We start from the raw sequence: 21,933 nt of genomic DNA on the forward strand, positions 1-21,933 counted from the left end.
CACTCCCTCCGTTCTTCTCTCTTTTTCCCTTCCATAACCCACTAATAAATACCCACTTCCTCGGCATGGCATGGCTACACATCTTGGTCTCTTACCCACCATGTGGCTTGGTGCCTAGGATCCCCTGGCCCTCATGGCCCGTGGGCCACTGGAGGGGTTCCCTGCCTACGCTGCCCACTGCCACCACTCAGGGACCTGCAGCGTTTTACTTTTAGCATTATTGTCTCAAAAGAAACAAACAATCCCCCTACAATGAAAAGCAAAACAAAAAATGAAAAACAAAAGCACTCACTGGCCCTGGAATAATCCCTTGTTTAAGAAGCCCTTCATCTGAGAGGTTTTAGAACAAGACTCATGAGTTACCATCCCTAGTGACACTCAGGGAAAGTGGCAGTTCCAGAAGCTCAAAGCTGTTAAAAATTACACTAATTTTGCCCTTTGGTGATATGTCAATGGAGAATGAGAAACACCCTTTAATTTTATGCAATTTAAACATCAGCCAAGACACATCTTGGTAGCACAAGCTGTCCTCTGGTCTTACTGATTCCGCCCGGAATGGGTCCAGCTTTCATGTCCACTAGTCCTGAGATTACAGCACCCACTCTCAGCTACCAGCTGCCCATCAAGTGGATCTCTTCACTGAAGAGTAGAAAGAGGATCTTTCTGAAGTCCTAAGGTGGTGGATCTGATTGCTCAGGTCATCAAAAGGGCATTTCTGGTCCCTATCCAAACTAACACAGGAAGTACGCACATTGAGAGCAAGATAACAGCCCAATAATTTCAGGGCTTTAGACTTAATAGAAAGGAAACCTTCTAAGACTTTAGGGACATACTATGGTGATTAGTAATGGGACTTTCAAAGAGTCTGTGCTACCCTAAAATACCTAAGTACACATTGTTGTGTTGTTTGTTAAAAGCAAAGTTTAAGAAGTGAAGAAATCTACTATGTTCCATTCTAACTAGATCATTGACAATCAGCCCCATAGAAGGGGACTGGTTCAGTCTTGTTCCACAAGTATTACAAGAGACAGGGCTGAGGGTGATATTAACAAAGGTTGAGAAAGAAAGAGGAAGGGCACACCAACAGGTCACCTCCTTCCCCCACTGGGCAGCAAGCCCTAATAAACAGTCACTTGTGGCACAGCAAGCCTAGAGATCTGATTCAAACCAGTTCTGGTTAGGTTTGGGAGGTGACAGCAATACTGTTTAAAACTTCTTGAATGATTTCAGTTAACATTTTTAAAGAACAAGCAAACAAAAAAATAACCAGATAAAGTGGGGAAGAACATGTAATGGGCAGGCATTTTATAAAAGATGCTTCAAAAAATAAAAACAAAAAGCACTCAATACTTAAATCCTTTCGTTTTATTTTGTCCTTGTTTCACAGTACTATGACGCTGGGATCAAACACCAAATCTTGTGCATGCCAGGCAAGTATTCTACCTAGTTTTTCTGCTTGAGAAGGACAAGAGTGTAGGATGAAATGCCCATTTACATAGCCCAGCTACACTACACACATTCTCAAGAGAGAATCAAAGCTCCCAGCCACATTGGGGGGAGGGGTTGTTTTTTGTTTGTTTGTTTGTTTATTTGGTATTGGTTTTTTGAGACCGGGTTTCTCTGTGTACAGCTTTGGAGCTTGTCCTGGAACTAACTCTGTACACCAGGTTGGCCTCGAACTCATAAAGATTCACCTGCCTCTGCCACCCCAGTGCTAGGATTAAATGCCTGTGCTACCGCCACCCAGCCCACAATCTGGTTTTCAAATCAACCACTGGTCCAAACTATAGGAAGGAAAAGAATAGTGAGGATGATATATCTCCTCCTTCCAGAGGAGACAGATAATAACTGCTCCATAAGGGAAGAGATTTCCAGAAGGGAAATACTAAAGTTCGTCGTTGAAGAAATGAGTGGCAATGACGACATCCATATTAAAGAATAACTAAAAGTTATCCCTCAGTCTAAAAGAATATGACTTCTTCACACAGTTTTTAAGGTGAACTAATAAAAAATATTTGAAGCGGTAAGATTAAGATATCAAAATTCTCAATCATGGGCTCCCACCCAGAATTATTCCCACAAGATCTCCAATGATACTAGAGCCACCCCCAAACATGAAAAAAGTACGGGCTTCAGTTATTGCTGTACATCAGAAGCTTTCTTCTGAGCTCTGAGAAAAATTGGGGAAAGAAAGGGAAAGCTAGTTCAGACACACCTCTCGGAATTCTAATTTGGGAGACCTCGGACAGGGTCTCAGGGATAGGAGCTCCTCAGGTGGTTTTGATGTGCAGCCAAGGGCTTCGAATGTGCACACTGAAGCATCCACATTTAGCATGCTTGCTCTGCGGGCCCTGCTGATTAAGCCCTAGTGCTACCTTGCAGACCCAGAGCAGGCAATAACTGGTTCCATTCCCGATTTCCAGATGAGTTTCTGTGGATCAGAGGCTCTAATTTAGTGGTGGTGAGATGTTGATGAATCCATGGCTTTGCTTCTCATTAGTGTTTTACTGCAAATTGTGTGTGATTTTTATTCCATGACCACGTAAAAAGTAAATGCCTAAAAAATACGCAAGCTACCTGCTAAAGAAGTGATTTTTATTCATTCAACAAATGCTTGATGAGGAAGAAAAGGAGCCCCCACTGCTACACATATACACTGAGGTCAGACTCTGCTCGGCTCCGGGAGAGAGCCGACAGCTCGGGAGCAGAGATGCCATGCTCAGCTCTCCCAGGCAACTCCAACACAGGATGGACATAGGCTAGAATCTTCCCGGTAAGCGCACCTTGGGGTGCTTACACACATCATTAGAAATGGGCTAGTCCAGGTGCAAGAATTAGCCTGTAAGGGCTAGAGTTATTGGGCCAAGCAGTTCTTAAATGAATACAGTTCGTGTGTTGTTATTTCGGGCATGAGCTAGCCAAGCGGCCGGGGTGTTGGGGACGCAGCCCCGCCGCTCATATTTCAACAATACACACATATAGGTAGGCATGTTTCTATCAAAAATGAGAGGCTAGCTATCCGCAGCGCAGGAGAGATTACAGGAATCAGTTTTTCTCTAAACTTAAGCACCAGGCCTGAAATGTGTACTTGCAGGCAGAGAGAATGTAATTGCAGGCGGCCCCAGTACATGCTCAAAATGCACAGTCCACCAGGAAGAGGTGTGGCTGCTTTGTGCTGAGAAATAAGGGAGAACAGGACTGGGCCTCTCTTATCGCTCTCCAGTCCTTTCCTCGCCAGTCTTCGGCCACCATGTCATTAAGACTTGGGACAAAAGATCTGGTCTCTACTTGCAGAACAATTTCTCAAGAGACCATCTCATAAGCTTGATTTCATGCCCAGACAGAGGTAGGTGCTTTAGAATGCCTGGGGCACCTTGGCCAGCAAGGTAACTCAGGTAAACCACTGTAATACAGAAAAGCAAAAGGACCGAGTCCAGTTCGAGTGGTGCTTTTATTTCTATATCTCTTTTCTGCTGCTCCTGCTGGGTCTTACCCACTAATCTGCCCTACACTCTCCAGGGTCACACTGTTCCTGGGCAGGGCGTTTAGTTTGGATTTATTTCCATATACCCAAAGTCTTGCTTGCAGCCAGAAAGTGCCAAGCAGGCCCTTTGGATGCAGGCCAAGCGAGGCCATATGATTAGCACAGAAGAAAACATGGCGTCTGTCTGGACCTCAGAAAGCACCCAGCACCAGGGAGAAGCAAGTTATTAAAAAGGACAATAAAATAAATAAATCAGCCTTCTGGGTTCACATAAATATTTCCTTAATCGGTAAAAGTGCAATAAAGGGAATATAGAAAGAGTGCCTAACATTTAATGGACTTTAGGTAAAATATTACACTTTCTAAAAGTTACTCAAGCATGGCACGGAGCCTATGAACTAAAATTACTTTTCCAAGTGACCAAGATACTAATTTCTTCAGGACTACAGAGAAAGGCCCATATAAATGTCCAAATACCACTAAATGATCTTCAGTCCTGAGCCCTTCTTCTCTCTTCCTGAAACTGCCAACACGTTAACAGCACATGGTCCTGTTCTTCTCATCAGAATAGAACCAGAAGAAGCAAAAGCAGCAAGCTGCACACCTGTGCACAAATTAATGCTTCCTGCACCTGGCCTTCCAAAGTCCTGTCCCAGCTCCTACAACTTTCTCTCCAGAGCTAACAAGACAGAATGCAAAGAACGTCTATCAGAGGTCGTGGGTGTGTGTTTGAAGGGTGGGAGTCACACTGGTGACTTCCTACAGTAAAACAGTGTCTGGTAACATCCTCATCTTCTTCTGTGACTATGTGCAGTGACATGATGATCACCTTTGAGAGAAGCCCCCAAATGTAAAACTAAACTAGTAAATAGACAGAATGGGCCTCCCCTGCTGCTGCTGGACGTTCCCAAGTAAGGAGATGAGCCGAAGGGAAAGAGGCTAAGTTAGGTACTGAAGTAATGCAGGGCTACTTCTTAGCCAGGAAGGGAAGAGACCACCCAGAGTAAAAGGCACATAAAAATAATCTGAGACAAAAAGGCAAATGAATGTGTGACTGCTGTAGAGGGCCTGGGATGCCTTCTGATTACAAACACGGGTGGTCAAGCACGGTGTTACAGAGACTTCTGGGGGAATTATTTCTCAGCTGCTCACTATGCTCCCAAGCATCTAACCAGGAGAATGTGCCATGAGGGAACAACATGGAGTCCAGAGAACACCATTCACCTGGGGCTGTGGATATACAGTTGACCTTCTGCTTTTTGTTATGATAGAAATTTGGGCTTATGGAGCCTTCAAAAGTGTGAATCAGCGCTGCTTGTAAATCCTACATCACTTCTTGAGCTCAAGCAAGACTCCGTGGACAGTACCCACATTCCTCAGAGACACAGAGGGCTGTGGGGAACCCTCATTGTTTCATTTCCACCCCAAGAGGCAGCATCCTCCTCAAGACAGAGGCGAGCTATATTCCTTTAAACTAGCAACTGTGGTTGTAATTACTTTGCTGGTCACAAGAGCTATTATATGTTAATTAAATATAATTGCTTCACATACCTCTATGTGGAGGCGACTGTTTTATCACAATAGGGTGCAATTTAATAATATGCAGTATAATTGTGCAAATTCAAGTGGGCTGAGACACAGCAAATGCTGCAGGTGCACACATAAGCACTCCTATTCCAGGGTTACTATTCCCAGCCAGGGCACCAGAAGAGAGCAAAGGAACCCAGGAGCAGAGTTTCAGCCTTCTGTATCCTTTATTTTAAAAGTGGCAAGTCTACTTAGGGAGAGAGGGGTGCTGCTGGCAACCAAACCCTAGGGTCTGGATCCCAGCCCACTTCTAAATAACACAGATAGATAAGGAATTAGGTGATTAGCGAGTGTACTGCCAGCGGGACTAAACACCAGCCCCTCTGGGAGCACGTATCTGCGGAGCAGTGCAGCACAGAGTGCTCCGGCGCACTCTGCCAGGGGCACCTCGCATCTGAATGGACCCGATTCTAGGCTTTCTACTTCAAGGCACATTTTCATTTTAAGTATAAAGATATAATCATAAAAATTGGAGATAATTTATATCTCCAAAAATAGGTGGCAACTGGTTAAATAAATTATGGTACATCCGTATTATTAAAAACTATGTAACCATTAAAAATTCTGTTTTATGAAATTATTTAAAGGCCAGGGGAAATGTTCTGTTACAAAAAATGAACAGAGATGCTAGTGAAAGGCCATGAGATATTAACAGTGTGATATTTCCTCTGGCATGTAGGATTTAGGTAATTTTTATTTGCTTATTTAAATTTTTCCCAAAATTATAAATGAATATTATACATTTATAATCAGGGACAAATCTGTAAAGACGAGAATGGGGTGTAAAGTTGAAAGCAGAGGTGTAAGCCTCCCTCCCATTAGCATGTAAAGTTAATGATTTGGTATTAAACAGACAGTGAACTGTCCAGGAACTCTCAGAGCACAGAAACCTCTCTAAAAATGACTTAATAACTGAGAATATAAAAAGGGTAGGCCTCACTGTTGTGAACTGGCAAGCCTCATATGGGAGACAAGATGATAAACAATAAAGTGGACTGGGACAGTGTTACAGCACTTGCCCAGAAGGTTCAAGGTCCTGGGTTCAATGCCAGCGCCATTAAAAAAAAAAAAAAGGAAGGGTCAGATGGAGGGAGAAAGAGGGAGAGAAAGGGAGAGGTAAGATTGGGTTCAACTCTTGTCCAAAATTAAACATTTAGAAATACAAATTAAGTTTCTTCTGTACATCAACTTTGGTGCTTTCAAATCTGGTAATACGAAATATTCTGATTTCGTAAAACTATTTTGAAAAAAGAAACTATGTACTATAGTAGCAAAAATGATCAGTTTCCACTTCCAGAAAATTGAAAAACAGGACTATAGAAAAATCCATTCAACACTAAGGGAAAGGGCCACCAACCCATCAAATCTGCATCCATGTTCATGTGACACATGGGAAAACAGGTAAAACTTGGCTAACCCACTTACTAACCTCCAGCAAAGTACAGAATCCACCCAACCCTGTGTCCTCAACTCATTAGTCTAACCAAATAACTATGAATTCAACAAAAAGCCCAGGGGCATTCAGATACTCAGGGCCAGCATAGGCTTCCTCAGTGTCCTGCAGCCTCCTTTGTTCTCACCTTCCATAAATAAATACAAACTCCCTCTGTGACAAAGAGAATGTTGTTGGCCCATCCAAATATGCTAGTCTTTCTGATAGTTGGAATTCACATCATAAATGAACATACTCAAAAGCCTTTAGACCACATCTTTGAGAGTTTATTTCACATAAGTCAGTACATGGCTATCAGCATTTCTCTTACTCTAGGTAGAGTTCAGAGCTGAGCCCTGAACAGACCTGAGCACAGCTCCAGTAAGCCCTAACAAGGGACAAGCTTTCCTGTCACCTCAGTCTTAAAACAATGCCACCCAAAACGCTAAGCCCACACCACACACTTTTGTGCACATAATTCTAAAGGTAATTGAGGATTTGCTAGACTATGTCTCAACACTGACTTCTTTATAAAAGTCATGAAAGCCTGTATTTTCTTCCAGCTACACAAGGGCTATTAGCACAAGCCAGAGCCAAGCCCATTCTTTAACTGTTCCTTCTTCCAGGTTTTACCACGTTCAGCTGACAGAGGTGCAAACCCTAATCATCAAAGTAGCCCTTCTTAAACCTTTTCTTTTGTTGCCATGAAGTGAAACTGACCTGAAAAAAAAAAAAAAATACTAGTCCTCACCTGACCATCAGCTCCAACAGTGTTATAAACTCTTCCCTAGAAAGCCTTGTCCTCAGGACAGACCCTCCCGCCGCCTTTCACTGGCACCTAGGGCACATTCTAAGAAGTAAAGAGCACCATGTCTGGTTAGCAGTGACCTTGGAGATGTGGTAGTGCTTATACAGGAAACTACTTCTAAATCTAGCTCAAAAAGAAAACTGGCATTGTCAGAAACCAAACTCCTGGGAGACAGCTTTGTTCACACCCATCTTCAACTGCGACGAGTAACAGCCTAGAACAGTGACTCTCCAGCTAGCGTCTAGCAGCTGTGGAAAATGAGCATTCTGGGCCCAGTCACAGAGATTTTAATCCAAGGACTTGACTACTGACACCTTAAGAAAAACTGATCTGGCCTGCTTTCAAAGGGAAAAAGCTCAGCCAGAGGTCATGTGAGAACTAGCAGGGCACAGCGCTGTGGCAAGGAGACAAGGGCAGTGGCGGGCAGTGGCAGGTCTACTGTCCAATTGAAATATATGGCTCCAAGAGATCCACTTAATCTTTGTCCTCGAAAAAGTCCTGTATAAGCCCATAAGGCTTGCAGTTCATTTGCAGTAAATGAGAAGCAAAAATGTTGGGTAGCCATATTTGCAGTGAATCTAACTTTACGAATCAGATGATTTGCCCTTGTAGAACTCTGCATCGGGGGATACCTTAGAAGCACACATATGGGCATCCATTTCCTAGCAGGGAAGGGAGCAGAGGTAAAAGAGATATGGCAAAGTCAAAGAACAGCTGAAAACACCAGAGTTCCTAATCCCCAGCTTCAAAACGTGAGGTCAATTCAGGGCCACCACGATGCTGAAAGATCCCTCAGTATCCAGATTGGTTCTCCAGGACACACCATATCACAAGCCCCCCTAACATGGTGGGGGGGGGGAGATAATGGGGCTTAAGATGCTCAAGCCCTTCTAAAATGGCACACTAGACTTGTTTAGGAAATAATGGCAAGCGTTCCCTAAGTCCTGGATTTGATCCTTAGGATAAGAAAATCAGCACGTGTTGAATATAGGTGCAATTTTCCCCAAAAAAAAAAAAAAAAAAAAAAAACAACTTTTCCAATGCACAGCTGCTTGGATCCATAGAGAGGGACCCCTCACTTACAAAAATCCAACTGTATACATGCATGTGGATGGGAGAGTCAACATTGTATCCTTAGAATGTTATGGGGTCTGTGTGTCATGTTGCATGTAAAATCGGGTTAGCTCTACTTCCACAAGAAGCTTTACATACTTGAACTAGTCAGCCCAGCCCATAATAAGCAAACAATGAAAGGCTGCAGGGTTTTAGCTGCACTGAGTCTCACACTGGCCAGAATCCTTCAATAGCACCAGAGACTAATTTCTATACCTAGGACTGGGAACTCCCTCTGCTACAGGACCGCACTCCTCTACCTGCTCTTCTTTAATGGTAGCTCACCCTGAGGAGCAGACATAACCCAGAGCCCTGCTGTTTCTGCATCGGGGCACCCCAGAACTAAGTGTAACTTCCCCTGCAAACAAGAATGCCTGTTCTAAAGGAACCAGCTACTCTTCTGAGAGGATTGGAGTACAGAAGCAAGGAGAGTGAGGCTAAAAGCTTTCAGAGAGAGGAGGGGGCACCAAGAGCAATCCACCAGGCAGGCCACAGTCAAGCTCTGACAGAAAGAATCCAAGGTGGCTAAAACAGCTGGCAGAACTCAGCTAATATGAGCCAGTGATGTAGCACACACTGGAAGGGATGAACAAGGCTCTATGATAGCTTCTTTCCCCCCTATAAGAAATAAGGGGTGAATAAAATGGGCTGCTTTAAATGATGTCAAGTCTCCCTCCTGTTAAGGTGTTAATCTGGACATTCCAGAAGCCAAACCAGCACGTGGCACTGTTCTGCCAATCTACCATGCAAAACACATTACTCCCTCCCATCAGCTGCAGGTAAAGGTAAAGAGGGTTCAATAAGAACAGGGCAGCAGTACAGTTTGTACCCCAACTCATGGGGCCTAGGCCTCAAGCCAGAGCCAAAAGCCTGACAAGGGAGCCCTGGGCAGCCACACATCAGCAATCCCTTACAAAGCTCCACCTACAGCTCTTGCACACCAGTCATTCTAAAACAAGCCATCCAGCTGGAGAAGCAGATGCTAAGCCGGCTTCATATGAATAAGAACTAGGCTTTCTCCTAATTGCAGCCCACCTTACAAAAGGCAGTCAAACACAGAAAGAGTCGAGCCCTCCTGGTCATCAGGAAAACACCCTTCTGGTGGTCAAGTGGCAGAGTCAGAGTTAAGGGCCAGTGCCCTCTACCAATCTGCAGCAGCAGATTAAGAACACGGAGCTGCGATGGCAACTGAGAAAGCAAACACACATTATATAACTGAGTACCAACTATACGCTAGGTGGTTAGCCTGCAACAGACTTGAAGAAATGAGGAATCTACTTGACCCAGAAAATCAAACTGCATAGAGAGAGAGAAAAAGAAGAAAGGGAGCAAGGAAGCAGAAACTAAAAATTATAAGCATCTAATATGTAGATTTTCCAGGATCTGCATTCACCGAAGCCACAAACTCCGAGGACCAGTGTGTAACCAAAAAGATCATGTGATGATATTTCTGCTTAGCCTTACCAAGTACGCCACATAGTTAAACAAGGACAAACTGACTCCAAGCAGAGAAATGAGAAAGTACAGAGTTTCTAGAATGTCTTCCCATCTTAACTGCACAGAAGTCCTGTTGTGAAGAGCCCTATACCAAGGTGAACATAAATAAGGCACTTAGCTGGTACAAGGCAGCCATACCCTAAACCAGCCGGGCTCACGTTAGTAGATGAATTAAGAACTATAAAATGTGAGCACCCTATAAAATGACTACAAATTTTCAAAGAAAGGCTAAAATGAACAGTGACACCAAAAATATGCCTAAGCAATGGGACTGTCATTTGCTAGGGAAAAGAGAAGCGTGTGTGTCCTTCAGCTCCGAAGAGTCTCTGCTGCAAACAGTGGGGTGAAGCGCTGCTACTTCATCCATAAACCATCATTCACATGCATGCATGTGAGTGCGCACATGCACGTGTGTCCTGAAACTATAAACATCTTGTTAATACAAATAATTCCTCAGAATCACAGAATCTATAATATACGAGGAACTTAAATGTTTGGTTTCTAAACAGAACAAAAATCTCCCAGCCCAAAGCTAATTAGCCCACCAAGGATTGAAGCCTACAGCTCTGGCCTGCAAAAATGCAAAGCATTGGATGACTACACTAAACTTGCCTTGAATATAAATGTTACATTTTTTAAAAAAAAGTAATTTGTCTAAACACAGTGTAGGTAGTTCTGCAATCAGCACCTCATAAATAAAGAGAGAAAGATGACGGGAAAGCTCTCTAATTGATTTTAAAATTAGTTCCAGCAAAGAAATAATCTGACAACCAACAAGGTCAACAACAGAAAGTGAAGGGGGAAAAAACTAGGCCTGGGTAAAAAGTACACCTAAAGACATCAATGGATCAGCACACCTGAAAGGAAGGTATCTGGAAACTCTGAGTAAAAACAGAGGTGTCTGATAGGGAATCTTCAAAGACACTAAAACCCTGCAATTAACCCCTTTGGAGGATTGAACTCATGCTGCACTGTTCTAATGGAATATAAATAAAGGGAAAACTAGACAGGGAGAGGCAGAGCTGGTCAAGCAATGGCACAAACTAAACTGAAACAGAGTAGGGGAAAGAAGTAGCTGCAAAAATCTAAGCCAGCTGTAAACTACCCAGAAAAACAAGCAACGCATTTAGGGGGCAGGTGGGAAACAGGAAAGCAGAAACTGACTCCTGAGACTTAAGCCCCAGTACATGGGCCCCATCTGAAAAGACCTATCAGCGGCAGTCCAGGGATTAGCAGAGGATTGAGAGTGGGTAAAATGATGCCCCCTCAAAAGCAATGTATGGAATTAAGTCTTATGCCTCAGCATATGGGATTTAAACATTTGATAATTGGCTGCTCTATTCATAGTACTCTACAAGATTCTGAAAGAGGAGATAAAGATGAGAAATGCCATGCCTGGCCTCAGCAGCGTTTAGATTTCACAGCAGAAAGTAGGCATGCACAAAAACGTGTGGGGTGTTGGAGAGAAGGAAAGGGCTGTGTGTATACAAGTTCTGACCTAACAGGATTCTTAAGAATGGAAGCAAGGCAGGGAGAGCATTAAGGGGTCAGGAAACAGTAAATGACGGTGCCGCCAAGTCCAGAAACAACAGAAAACTACTACAGCTAGGTGGGGCTGAGAAGCAGGAGGAAACATGAGCACACAGCATGAACAAGATTTAGATAAGTTGAAAATGTAAGACTGTGTGATGGTGATGATTAAAGAAACAGAGAAGAGAGAGATGGGCTGAAAGAGGTAAATGTACAAGGTTCAGAGGATTAGCCATCGAGACCCACTAGGAGATTGTTAAAATCCTACAAAATATAATATGAAAGAAAGAAGCAAGGGGATCTCTAGCTCAAGGAATGGAAAGAAACTATAATTTATAAGAGGGAGAAAAAAGGCAAATCAAATCCAACAAGATGGGCACACGCTGTCTTTTCCAGTTTAAAATACACTGAGAAAGATCAGTGGAGTGTACATTTTAAGAAACTGTTATCTGCCCATATACCCAATGTCTTGACCTTTTCACCTTGCCCACCAGTAACCTCTCCAGCTGAGAAGCAAATCACACCAATGTTTTCAGTGATGGCACCTGGATATTAATCTCAGAAAACAGGACAGCCACATTCTGGAATCTTAAATAGGTGAGCTAAGACCCACCTATCATCTCCTCATTGTAATTTTTTTCAGCCTTCAATAAGGGAGGTTTCAAGTGTTCACCTCAAAAATGCCCAGATCAAACAATCTGGAAACGGGTACAGAATGCCTCTGCCAGTGCTCTGACACAGACTATGTCTTTTGATCACGCTGCCATGGTCCCCAGATCTCTCCATTGGAAACCGGTGAAATGCTATATCCATTTCAAAGAACTTCTGCTTGTCTCCAAGGTCCTTAATGCCAAGCTGGAGTCCCTCTCTAATTTGCTGTTTGCCTTATGCTCCCAGTTACAAGCCTGAGATCACAATCAGTGGGTTTATTGGCTTGCCCCACTTTGCTTGGGGACTCAAGTCCCACAACTTTGTCTTGGTATGCATCTTAGGAGCCACATGGTCTGTCTGAGGGTCCAGAGGGACCAGTCACCTATCTTTCAGAAGTCCTAACCAGAAGGAACAGTCTGGGAACCACTCACAATTATGTCTAAATGGCAAAGCACCCCAGGATCTTGCGCAACAACAGAATTATCAAAACTTGAATCAGCCTTGCCTCTGACAAAAAGCCCTCAAGAATCCCAGAGCATCCTGAAAATGCAAATACCTGCCCTGCTGCTCCTCTCTTCCAACTGCCTGTCCAAGAGTCCCAGGGGCCACAGGCCTTAAAGAGTAAAGTAAAGGCAGCAAAGGTACCAAGAGATTAGAAAGACCCTTCACTGGCCAGGTCAGAACTTTTACAGGCCCTGGTGTGAAAGAGCCTCTGTGGTGTGTTCACTGAGAGGAGGCTCAAAAGTAGGGAATGGAAATGGATAGAATATCAAAAGCAGTGGGCTACCAGCTCAGAAAGCTTCTCCCCTTGGCTTTCCACACTTTCCTGAGTACCAAGCTCACAGACATAGACAGAGTCCAAGGGAAAAGAGGGCGAGCCAGATGTGCTACACAAAGGAACCTGAGAAAAACCTCTGCAACCAAAAGCAAACTTGATCTACTAAATACCTGGGGGCTGGGCAAATGATGTGTCAGTTTTTTGAGGTAAATTTCAGCTCCATCTCTCTGTGCCAACTACAATAGCACTGCAAGAGCAGACTTCATGAGGGAATAAGTCAGCCTCTTCACTAGATGCCTGGGGGCTGTTTCCTTTGTCATTAACACTCCAAGTGTAACATAAAGCCCATGGCAGCTCTGGGCAAAGGAGCACTAGGCTTCCCAGTTTCAGATCAAAGCCAAGAGCTCCCTAGGAAGCCCTGAGATTGCACAATGTACTATCTCCTTCAAGGCAGCAGCTCAGAAAAGCCAGAGCCTTTCCCTAACTAAGATTTAGCACTTATTTCTTTATGGAAACAACTGGATAAAGCAAGCTATGCCTTTAGAGAAACCCTGATGCCTGTACAGATTCACAAGAGCATCACATGTGAGCTCTAAACAGACTTTCAGCCTGAAGGAGTGTCTATCGCCCAAGAGCTGGCAATGGATTCACCTGGAAATCCAGAAGCAAGACCAAGACGTGCAGGCACACCCAACGGAAGGCTTCTGAGGAAATACTACATACTCCTGCATTTAACCCTCCCATCACACTGTCCACCAACAAACCAAGCTCCAATAAAATACAGGATCTGCCTGGGCAATACAGGAAAGACTTGGGAGAAAAAAGCTGCTCTGATCTGTGTTTTAAGTGCTTCCTCTAGATCTAATTAGAAAATAACCACAGAGTGGGAGAGGAAAGTATACAGTTAGCCTTAGGCAAAACCTTGTCTTCCTGTAAAATTTAAGAAATGGTGCAAGAAAAAGGAAAATTCCACTTTTCCCTATTACCAGCAACTGCTGAGTAATTTCTAGATTTCTCCGAAGATCTGTTTTAGCTGATGATAGGCTACTAAAAATTTCTAGGGAAGGAGGAAGAGAAACGATGAAGAGAATGTGCTCTTTAGTTTTCTAAAAGGCAATGCCATGGGGTCCTCCTCTGGAGCTCAAGAGGCCACCTCATGGTAGAAATTACTTCAAGGCCATCTGCCTGCCCATCACAGTGCACACACCCAAGACTTCTCTCCTGTAATCCTTCTAGCTCTGCATCTGCATCCTCTCCCACACGGTTCTTTTGTTTATATAGGACTCATACCATAAGCTACTGGTTATACCTTTCTTCATCTCAAAGCCTCTGACCCTCAAGAAACTACCTGGTAATTAGACAGGGGGTCATTTCCCATGTGCATGCCTGAAGGCCCTGTATTCCATCCACCACAGACCTTCCTCTCAAACAATCCTCAAGCATTGAGGATTTCTGCAGTCACATAGCCATTCCCCATTTCCCAAAAATACACCATCTTTTCCTTTGAGATTCTACCAGATCTTATTCTAACTAGAGCAGGAATATATTTTGTGCAAGCTGTATCTTACACGAGGGCATCAAGCCAAAGGGACAAAGACCGAACAGGAGCTAAAATGCAGCCTCTATACAGTGTGCCAAGCACACGCACTGACTGGCCTGAGGCTTCCGAGGGGAGGGACATCCTTTTCTAATTGGCACTAAGGTATCAAATGGCTTAACACAGGGACTAGCCCCCAATAGCTCTACCTTAATTTTTTTTAGTTTTTTATTATTTATTGAAACAGGGTCTCTCTATGTAGCCACCGCTGTACTGGAACTCTCTAAGCAAACCAGATTAGCCTTGAACTCAAAAATCCATCTGCTTCTGCCTCCCAAGTGCTGGGATTAAAGGTGTGTGCCACTATGCCTGCTTCTATGATGTGGGAGTGATTTCTTATTAATAAAGAAACTGCCTAAGCCCCTTGATAGGCCAACCCTTAGGTGGGTGGAGTAAACAGAACAGAATGCTGGGGAAAAGAAGCTGAGTCAAGGAGTCGCCTTGATTCTTCCATTCCAGACAGACGAAGGTTAAGATCCTCCCTGGTAAGCCACCTCGTGGGCTACACAGAATATTAGAAATGGGTTAGAACAATATGTAAGAGCTAGCCAATAAGAGGCTACAGATAACGGGCCAGGCAGTGTTTAAAAAAATACAATTTCCGTGTAATTATTTTGGGTAAAGCTAGCTTGGCGGGCGGACGGGTTCCGGGGACACAGCCCTGCCGCTCCTATCTCAACACTTCTACCTTGAATATTTGATTGGGCTTCCTGCCTGTCATAGGTAGAAACACTGGAAAGTAGTAAAGGAAACTAGAAACCTGAAACTCAGAGTATGTCTACTGCCCAGGCTTCACACATCTCTACAAATTACAGTACCTTGGGAACTGGAGATGAGTTTTCTTCCTACACTAATACTGTAAATTTTTGTTAACTTTAGAATAAATGTAGAAGAGAATCTTGAGCTCTCTGTAAGAGCCCAGGGGGATTCTTTAAGGAGAAAGGCAAACACTCTGAATCTGGAGTAACAGCTACAGTCCTCATTTGTCACACCATTCTCCCCCAGGTCAATTAAGGCTTATCAAAAGAAAATCAGAACTGCTCCTTATAGATCAGTTTTGTACAAATGTAAATTACTTAAAAAAAACTTGTAAATCAAAACATTGACAGAAGAGTTCTTAAGTCTAAATACATCTTTCTCCTTGGTTTAAAATTCCTCAAGACAAAACCTAAAAACTTTAAAAGTCTTTGACTTTTGACCCTTACCTAATGACCAAGCCCGTTTGCTTCCAACCCTAGCATCTACCTATCTGCTAGTCTATTCATGCTTAAACAAAAATAACTTCAAGTTTGTCATAAGACCCTCATGGTGTATCCTGAACTGTTCCCAGGACCTGTACATACCCTGGCCCTGCCTATAGTTTCCTATCATCCAGGTGGCACGCCACTCGAACGCTATCCTCAGTGGCTATCCATTCTGTTACCACAAATTCACCTGATTCTTGTCATTGTTTCCAGAAAAGATATTGTCCCCTCCCCATTTTTAACTAACTTCTAACTACCCTTCAAGCTTTAAGTAAGTGTCATTTCTTCAAAGAAACTCAGATTATACACTGTCCCTAAATTTTAAGCTTTTGTACAGCACTTAGTAGCAAATTATTTATATACTTCTATTAAATCTCAAAGTTCGTGAGAGGAGCGATGGCATATCCCCAAACAATACCAGGTGGCCAGTAGACACTGATGGCGACTAGCCTGTTCATCTCGGCTTTTTGAGCAGTTCTGTCCATCCAAGTAGCCGCTAGCCGCATGCAGCTACTTAAACATTAAATGAAGTCAGAAAGAACTGAAATGAGGTATGAATGTAAAATATAAACCAGATTTCAAAGGCTTGGGGGGATGACAAGAATTTACTTATTAATTTAGTTTTTAGGTGTAACTAAAATTGAGAAGAACAAATGTAACTGGCTTGTGTGGCTTGCATGATAGGTCTTCAGTGCCTTTTACTTCTCATCTTTGAATACAAACAGTTTCTTAGGGAACTACCAGAACAGCCAGTCATGCTCAGGGATGCTATGTCACTGACTACTGGGATCCCTTCGTACAATCTTCTAGAGGAATTTAATGGACAAATAATGACAATCAGTCTTCATTTCTCTCAAAGCCATATGTCACAGACTATTATAGCTGAGCTTTACTTGGAACTTTCTTTTTTTTAATATTTATTTATTTATTTATTATGTATACAATATTCTGTCTGTGTGTATGTCTGTAGGCCAGAAGAGGGCACCAGACCTCATTACAGATGCTTGTGAGCCACCATGTGGTTGCTGGGAATTGAACTCAGGACCTTTGGAAGAGCAGGCAATGCTCTTAACCACTGAGCCATTTCTCCAGCCCTACTTGGAACTTTCTTAAAATGAACTAAGAACTCAGGAGTGAACAGAAAGAGAAGGGGGTTGGGAAGCAGGCAAAAAAAAAAGAGAGAGAGAGAGAGAGAGAGAGAGAGAGAGAGACATAGCTCATTTTGGTAGGAAACAAGAAATGTTATATAAGCAGAATTCAGTCTGAGTTAGGAAAATCAAAAACAAAAAAATCAACAACTGCCCATCAACCACTAGGCTAAGAGGAAAGTATCTTTCACCAGCTGGGGAGCTCCAAATGAACCTGGAAAAACTTGAGTTCTCAGTAGGTTAGCTCCTTCTTCAAAAAAACCTATTATTCCACCTAAGCTCAATACCACCCATCCCCTAAATCTGCTTAGGATCCAGCCACATAGTCTACATTAACATAATGCTTTAGCTAATGATGCAGACATAAAAATTAACATTCAGGAATTTCCAAGTTGTGGTTGCTGTGGGAACCTTAATTCCAACTTTAGGGCACAGATGCAGACTCGTGCACACTCCCAATCCTCATCAAACTAGAAATGTATATTTACTCTGTGCAATGAGGCACAGCTACAGTTACTGAGACAACCTCATTTTGGCATGTCTAAGCTTCCATGCATTTAAATTCTCAACCTTGCCACGGTACTGTTTGCTGCTTCCTCTACAAAGAAAAAGAAAGCAAATGAACTGATTGGCCAGACATGAAATCTCCCATTCTGTATGTTTTTTATGCATGATCTGATTCAGAAGACAATCATGATATTTTGATTTTACTCTTAAGAGCTGTCTATAAAGTCCTACACAAATGGAAACAGGGTTTGAAACTCAGCTTGTAAATGCGCTACAACATGTGTGTGCACAAAAAAACAATGGAAGAGCAAATTTCACATCTTTAGAACCTCAAATGAGATAAACAAAAAAATGCAGATATCCACAAAACTAATTTCAACCATGATGTTTAATTTCTAAAAACTGCCCTCTCGCACTAGTTTTCACCCAAGGCCTAATTCTATAACCAGTCAACGTAAACACTGAAGTTAGCAGAGGGAAATAACAGGAGCAAGAGTGATGGCCTTTAAAGCAAGACAAAACCAAACCCAAATAGTCTCAATCCCTATCCCTACCACCTCAAATGTCAGAATTATAGGAAGAAAATAGCCACAAAATCTAACTTCAATCTGCCTACCTGCACACTGATGACCAACTCTTGTTGGAATTTCATCTAAAGCATAATTTCTTAGAACTGAACACACTCAAATCATATGATCAGGCAAGCATTCATTCATTCAAAGATTTAGCAAATAGTACAAAATAATAAAGATAGTAAACATTTGTAGAAAGTAAGCAGGTAACCCCAAGGAGCATAAACACAGATTCATTTTTTTCCCTAAAGCAAAGACATAAGGAACTACCAAACCAAAATGACCATCAAAAGCAGGCCCTGTAAGTTGGGTACAGAATTTCTCCATCTTATTCTCTCAGAAATAGCAAGATCTTCTTCAAATAAAATGCACCCATTATCTCAAATATACCAGTCCTAACTGCTCTCAGCTCCCGGGGGAGGAGTGCCAATAGTGACTATTTGAAGTGGAGCAGAGCAGAGGCTATGATTTGAGCTGCAAATATGAAGGCATAATACTTGCAGAATTTCAAAGACTTACCCTTTCGCATATTTACATACGAATATTATAGTTAACTAATTTTCTGGCTTCTCTACTTGAGCAGAAGTGCAAAACCTTCCTGAGTGATTTCAATAAGAGTATCACCCCTCCACGTTCATGTATTTGAACACCTGGTCCTCAGTTAATGCTGATATTTTGGAGAAGCCTAGGAAGTACCTTGCTAGAAGAAATATGCCGCTGGGTGTTGGCTTTCACATTCCAAAGTCTCATGCCCTGTGTGCACGTTCTTACTCCTCAACCCTCACCCCTGCGCGTGCAGTTCAAGAGGTGAGCATTCAGTTCCAGCTGCCATTGCTGCTTGCTGCCATGTTTCCCACCATGACAGAATAGAATCGTATTCCTCTAAAACTATACATCAAAGAAACCCTTCCTTCTAGAAGTTGACTCAGTCATGGTATTTTCATCACAGCAATAGAAAACTCACTAATTCACTTCCCATTCTCACCTGTACGTTGTCTCCCTCCAACCTTGGTGGTCGGATGCTCGACAGGTGGATGGTCTTGTAGACTCCAGAATTCAGCTTCACAACAATGGCATCAGCATTTAAAACCTGCATTACCTGTAAGTAAGAAGGCAAAAATGCTTAAACTGGCTTCAGTAGTCCTTGTTACACAGCAGAGTCAGGCCCACCACAGGCAGATACGAAAGATGAGATGAGCAGCCATCTACGGTAATCAATTACCAAAGACCTTACGATAATCTCTCAATAAAACCGAAGTTATTTCATTCAAAAAGATGATTCATCTTTATTTCTTGTCCTTAACTGTAAGGCTGAAAGACTGACTAGAAACCTGAGCCAGATGTGATGGTTCAAGGCTATAATCTAAACCCTCAGAACACTGGCATAAAAGGACCACTGTGAGCTTGAGGCCAGTGAGGGCTATACTGTAAGTTCCAAAATGAGACATCCATGGCTAGACAGTAAACACTGTGTTTAAATAAGAATAAAAGTCTTTTTTTAAAAAAAAATCTAAATCCAGTCTGTACTGAAAATTTTCTTGATCCAAGTTTAAAACTAAATACCAAAGTTCTAACTCAAGAGGCAAAGGGCAAAGGTTGAATTAGAAAATGGTACCCCTCTCACTACATGAGAAAAATCTAAAGAAAATGCCCCAGTAGAGAGCAGAAAAATCAAAGACAAGTGAAGGACAGAAAGAACTGTCAATTCAGCTCAGGGAAGGAGCTGCTTAGCTGTTAATCTCACAGGCAGAAACATTAAATTGCTAACATACCCTCAGCTACTCCACAAGCCATCTTTTTAGAATGCTACTATGGACATGTCTGGTTTTAGAAACCAAAAATCATTAACACTGCACCCCGCTCTCAGCTGAAAACGATTAACTTCCAGTCTTGGATACAAGGATATCTATTTGAAGGGCAAAAGCAAAAATATTTCTCTGTGAAGGTTAGAACATCCCACCAGTGTGTACAGAATAAAATGCCATTCACACTGGAATAGTACCACATCACGGTACAACCAGAACCTGTGATAATGGCCAGCAATCAACAATTCACCCAATTATATCCAGACCCTGTTGTTTTAAGGCTGTTTGGGATTTTTTTTCTTCTTCTTCTTTCTTTGCAAGCATTACAAGAAGCTACTGACTACAAAATATTGTCACCATCCATTCCATCTGCAGAGTAAAAATCAGGCTCTTCTATGCTTCAATCAACAACCACCAACTGGCTGAATTACAGGGTCAGCTGCCACAAAAGGAGGAAAGACTGGCAAAATTTCTTTCCTCTTTTATGCATGAAACAAAAGCAGCTAGACAGTTTGTTGCCATAATGGACAGCACACTGGGAATGTCTTAAGGGAGGCCTATTTAATGGATGATTCTTCAGCACAAAATACATTCATTTTTAGATTCATCCAAAAACAGCTATTCTCCACCATTACAAAGAACCAGCCAATCACAAACCAAAAAATAAATAGATGACAGATAGATAGATAGATAGATAGATAGATAGATAGATAGATAGATAGATAGATAGATAGAGATAGATAGACAGACAGATAAAATAAGGGATGCTCTAAGGGACAATCTTAAGAACAAGCAAAACCCAAAAACAAATTAGAAAATGTGTACAACATAAAATGGCAGTAGCTAAGTACCATAAAATAGAAAAGAAGGAAAAAAGAAGACAGTCAAAACCAAGCTGTGTGTCAATCCATAGAAGGCTGATTATGGCTGGCGAAAGGAAAGATCTAGGTTTGATCATTATGAGTAATGGAAGTCACAGGGAAAAAAAGGCCAGCGGTCAGAAAGATAATGAAAAGTCTAATCCAGAATAATGGAAACTAGGAATTAGTATTTATCTACTATATATTAAGATGAACCTGCAACTCTGAAAGCAGCAAAAGACAGTATTAAGTGATCATAGTTATTTTACTATATACTCACAGCAAATCTGAGTCAAGAGAGCTAAACCCTAAAATCCAGAGATTCTCCTGGTCAAAAACTTAAAAATCAGAGATAAAAATATATATAGCATAAAGTCAAACTAGGACCAAGTTAGGGCTGGTTATCAGAACTTGGTAGTATCAAAGGGTATAAGACCCTCCAAATCCAAGAGTTTCCTTTATCAATTAAAAAAAGAAAAGGCCATGAGGACTTAGATACTGCCTATGAGATACAACCAAAAATATAAATTCAATTACAGGAACCAAAAGAAAATCTCTATGTATGTTACCATCTAGACATATTAATGCCAAGAAAAACTCCTCAATAAAATATAATCCCAAAGCTATCAAGAATGGCTAGCAGGCCCAAACACAAAAGGTCCCGTGACTCTTTCAAACCCCTCACTTTTGTGAAAAGAAAACAGGTGACAGACAGGACAACTGAGGGATGTGGGCTCCATGATGTATGCTATTCTGCAATTCTAACTGCAAACCAGAGAGGAGAAAAAAAAATCCTCTAAGCCATACCAAGCAAGACAGCTACTATTCCAGCTAACATGCCTTCAAAAGGATAACCACAGGTAAATAAGGTAATCTTCAGTCATCTCAAATGCACACATCTCACAGTATTTCCAAAATCTTACTCTTGGACAGATCTTACTTACTCCCAAACTTAAATTAACTCTTATTAAATTGTCAGTTGCCAAAAACATGCAGAACGTCCTTATATTAAGACATGAGAAATTTCTGGACAGTCCTGGCTTTCAAGCATGCTGAGAGAGCAATGACACCAGGGAAAGTATCACAGTGTCACACGTTCACCCTGACCCCAGAATGTGAAGATCTAAGCATCCCCAGTGACAAGGTTAGTATTCATCACCCCTTATAACATGATAATGATAGCAGCAAATGGATTCTAAAAGCTTAAATTTTAGACCACAGTAGCAGACTCTCTGCTTTGGCATATCCCTGATTAGCAACCTCCTCTTCAGAACTGCACACTCTGGCGCTGCCAGGGATGCAAGGCTTAGCTTTCCGAGA

General features: G+C 42.2%; 1 protein-coding gene across 1 annotated transcript in view; it reads right to left on the bottom strand.

The window, feature by feature from the left end:
- The window catches only part of Snd1 (staphylococcal nuclease and tudor domain containing 1), a 399,970-nt gene that overhangs the window by 318,886 nt on the left and 59,151 nt on the right, over positions 1–21,933 (bottom strand). The window contains exon 10 of the mRNA XM_050141445.1: positions 18,934–19,047. Coding sequence (XP_049997402.1) covers positions 18,934–19,047 — 114 coding nt within the window. The remainder of the gene's footprint in view (positions 1–18,933; positions 19,048–21,933) is intronic.

Source organism: Alexandromys fortis, unplaced genomic scaffold, assembly GCF_014885135.2.
Source record: "Alexandromys fortis isolate MF-2015 unplaced genomic scaffold, M_Fortis_MF-2015_v1.1 scaffold_44, whole genome shotgun sequence".
Classification (NCBI taxonomy): domain Eukaryota; kingdom Metazoa; phylum Chordata; class Mammalia; order Rodentia; family Cricetidae; genus Alexandromys; species Alexandromys fortis.